This window comes from Pteropus vampyrus, unplaced genomic scaffold (genome assembly GCF_000151845.1).
Source record: "Pteropus vampyrus isolate Shadow unplaced genomic scaffold, Pvam_2.0 Scaffold85, whole genome shotgun sequence".
Classification (NCBI taxonomy): domain Eukaryota; kingdom Metazoa; phylum Chordata; class Mammalia; order Chiroptera; family Pteropodidae; genus Pteropus; species Pteropus vampyrus.
Window position 1 is genome coordinate 7,449,328 of NW_011888866.1, and position 4,409 is coordinate 7,453,736.

Sequence of the window (4,409 nt, forward strand, 5' to 3'; positions counted from 1 at the left end):
TTTCATTTGAGAGTCTGCCTGTTTTCCAAAGTTGCTGCGCCGTTTTGCGTTTCCTCAAGTAATGTGTAAGAACGCCAGTTGCTTTGTGGCCTCATCAGTACTTACTGTTGCTTTTCATTCATTGAAACTTTTAATGAGATAGTCGTAGATTCATATGCAGTTGTAGGAAATAATACAGAGAGATCTTACATTTCCTGTACCAAATTTCTCTCAGTGGTACATCTTGCAAAGCTATAGTACAATATCACAAATAAGATATCAACAATGATATAATCCACCAATCTTGTTCACATTTCCCCAAGTTTGCTCGTGCTCATGTTAGAGTATATGTATGTGTGTGTGTGTGTGTGTGTGTATTTAGTTCTGTACAGTTTATCACGTGTAGGTTTGTCTATCCAGCACCACAGTCAAGATACATAAGAGCTCTATGACTGTAAGGATCCCTTTGTCCTTTTATAAGCAAACCTATCTCTTTCTTGTCTGCCTGAACCTCATCTCTAACTATGGCAACCACTAATATGTTCTACATTTCTATAATTTTGTCATTTCAAGAATATTAAATATACAACTTAATCAAAAGACAAAATTTTGATGGGCAAACTATTTCGATAGCCATTTCTCCAAAGAAGATATACAAATGAGCAAGAAGTGCAAAAAGATGCTCATTTTCATTAGTCATTAGGGAGATGAAAATCAAAACCACAATGAGATACCTTTCAGACTCATGAGGATTGTTGCAATTTTTTTTTTTTAAAGGAAAATAAGTGTTGGCAAAGATACAGAGAACTTGGAACCCTTATCCATTGCTGACAGAAGTATATAAAGGTGTTAGTGGCTATGGAAGACAGTTTGGTAGTTCCTCAAAAAGTTAAACATAGTTTCTGTATTATCCAGTAATTCTGCTCCTAACCATATACTCAAGATAATTGAAAATGTATGTACACACAGAAACTCATACACGAATATTCATAGTATTATTCATGATAGCCCCAAAGTGGAAACAATCCAAATGCTCATCAGGTGCTGAATGGATAAACAAAAGATGTTATAGCTATGCAATGAAAAATTATAAAGCCATCAAAAGGAATGGGTTACTGATATGTGCTGCAACATGGATGAGATGTGAAAACATGCTAAATGAAAGAAGCCAAACACAAAAAGACCACATATTGTATGATTTCATTGAAATGAAATACCTAGGATAGGCAAATCCATAGAGAAAAGAAAGATTAGTGATTGCCAGAGGCTGGAGGTGGGGGTGGAGGGGACTGGTGAATGATTGCTAACAGGTATAGGGTTCCTTTTGGGGATGATGGATACATTCTGGAACATTAAAAACTTATGGCCACACAAAAACCTGCATCTGGATGTTTATAGCAGCTTTATTCATAATTATCCAAACTTTGAAGCAATGAAGATGGTCCTTTAGTAAATAATCCAGATAATAGAATATTATTCAGAGCTAAAATAACTGAGCTATCAAACTATTAAAAGCCATTAAATGTGTATTATGTGGAAGAAACAAATATGAAAAGGCTGCATGTTGTATGATTTCAAGTATATGACATTCTGGGAAAGGGAAAACTGTAGAGATTGTAAAAAGATCAGTTGCCAGGAATTTCAGGGAGGAAGAGATAAATAAATGAAGCACAGAGGAATTTGAGGGTGAAGAAACTACTCTGTATGATACTATAATGGTAGATTGATATCATTATACATTTGTCAAAACCCATGTAATATACAGCACCAACAGTAAACTCTAAACTATGGACTTTGGGTGATAATGATGTGTCAGTGTAGGTTTACTGATTATAACAAATGTACCACTCTGGTGGGAGATAATGATAGTGAGGGACACTCAGCATGTGTAGGGGCAGAAGATAAATGGAAATGTGTTCTTTATGCTCAACTTTGCTGTGAACCCAAAACTCCAAAAAACAGTTAATTTTTTAAAAAAAGTTCTGCAACTAGTGTTGATGGTTGCACAACATCGTCAATACAGTAAAAACTACTGAGTCACGAACTGTGAAAGGCGAATTTATGCTCTGTGAATATCTCAATTTTAAAATAAAGAACATGTCTTGAGAATATTATGTAAGTGGGATCAAACAGCATGTAACCTTTTGGAATTGGATTTTTTTCACTCTGCATAATTCCTAGAGATTCATCTAGGTTGTTGCTTTTATCCATACTTCATTCTTTTTTGTTGCTCAGTAGTAGCATTCCATGATATGGATGTACCACGGTTTACTTAACCATTTACCTGTTGAATGTCTGGTATCTCCAGCACTGGCTCTTTTAAATAAATCTGCTGTAAACATTTGGGGACAGATTTTTAAATAAACATAAATTTTCGTTTCTCTGGGATAAATGCTTACGAGTACAATTGTCGAGTTGTAATAGTAATTGCATATTAGCTTTATAACAAACTACCAAACTATTTTTGAGAATGGGTGCATCATTTTACATACCCATCCAGCAATGTGTAAGTAATGGAGTTTCTCATCAGCATTTGGTTTTGTCAGTTTTTTATTTTAGCCGTTCTAACAGATATGTGTTGATAGATCACTTGTAGTTTTAACTTGCATTTCCTGGTGGCTAATGACATTGAACATCTATTCTCTATTCATGTGCTTCTTCTTTCCTAAATATAGAATTAAGCCTGTAGATCTTTCTACCATTTTACAGGAAATACAAAACAGAAGCAAGTTAAATGATATCCCAGGGAATGCAATCAGCCAAATTCAGCATGTGGGAGATGTGTCCTAATTTCTACAACAAATCAATGGCTTGGAAGAAAAAAGTTTGTGTGAAAGGTGACTGTAGCAGAATGAGAGACTTAAAAAAATAGTAACTAGGTGCAATATTTGGACCTTGTTTGGATTTTGATTTGAACAAACTTAAAAAAACCATCTTTGAGACAATTGGGAACACCTGAATGTGGACAAGGTATTAGACCCTACTAAGGAATTATTGTTAATTGTTTAGACATATTAATGGCATGGTTGTTATAGAAAGAAATTCTTATTAGGTAGAGATCAATACTGAATTATGTATATGGTAATGACATATCTAGGATTTGTTTTAAAATACTTTAGCAAAAAAAAAAGTGGAGTGGAAGAGTAGGGAAAGAAGATTAGCAAAATATTGATAATTGTTGAAGATGAGTGATGGCTACCTGAGGGTGTACTTTAATATTTTTCTTACTATTCGTGGTGTTTGAAATTTTCCATGACACAATATTTGGAAAAGTATTTATTGAAATCATAGGTTGTATTTTAAAATAAAACATAGTTGTTTCTCTGAAGGCACTTGTAGTTTCCTGTTAAAAAACAAATAAATTCATCTTTATTCAGGCAGAAGAAAACAAAAGATTGAGGGAACTCCAGCGTGAACAAGAAGAAAAATTGGCTACAGAATTGGCAAAACTAAAACATGAAAGTCTAAAGGATGAAAAGATGAGGCAACGAGTAAGAGAAAACAGGTATCTGTTTCTGTAAATTTCATTTATTTAGTCGTTATCTTTAAACTTTTATGTAATGCTTAGTACCTAAGAGTGAAATTTCTTTATATCATTGCACTTAGTTAATATTTTGCTTAGAAATACTTATTGCTACACACACACACACACACACACACACACACACATTTTAGAAAAGTTGTATTCATAGTAGTAAATTGTTAATATTTTAGGTGAAAAAAGAATCAATTCTTCTCTTTCCTCTAAATGTAATTTTTAAAGTGATCCCTTAAGAGAAACTTTAGGTGATACGTCAATTAATTTTATACCCCTACATGAATTTCCTGGAAAGTGACTGGTCACCTGTGGTCAATACCTCTTGTGACTGCAATAGGAACTTTCTTTTTCATTCAGCTCTAACTTTGAATAACATTTTTTCCCCTTGGCTCAAAATAGATTTCCCTGTAACATCCATGCATTTATCTGAGTTCTGCTATGCGATGAAAAATAAACCATCCAAATTTTGTTTTTCTGTAGGACATCCTTTCATATTTATGAATCCACTAAATGTTTTCTAAGTTAAATATCCCCCATTCCTTTATTTGTTCACCATCCAGATTCCCTTCTATAGATCTATTTACATTGTTGGTGTTCCTTAACAAAATATTGCCCTTACAATTTCTTTCTTTATATCATTGCATTAGGGTACTGTTTAGTACTCCTAAGAGTGGGACTGTTAACCACAGGTTGAGTTACTTTTTAGGGGCACCCATGTCACCCTGTTGAAAACTCAGGGCTAACTAAATGCCATCCTATATTTATATAGTTGAATATATTGGAAATTTACCTTGATAATTGTTACATTTTATCTCAACTGAGCAGAGCTTTGCGGAATATATGACCCATGGATGAGCTTCAGGAATTTTGAGCCTCATTATATTTATATGTT

At 33.7% G+C, this 4,409-nt stretch overlaps 1 protein-coding gene across 1 annotated transcript in view; it reads left to right on the top strand.

Annotated features, from left to right (window-relative positions):
* Window positions 1–4,409, top strand: part of MNS1 (meiosis specific nuclear structural 1) — a 33,959-nt gene that overhangs the window by 7,044 nt on the left and 22,506 nt on the right. Inside the window, exon 3 of the mRNA XM_011363439.2 lies at window positions 3,357–3,484. Coding sequence (XP_011361741.1) covers window positions 3,357–3,484 — 128 coding nt within the window. The remainder of the gene's footprint in view (window positions 1–3,356; window positions 3,485–4,409) is intronic.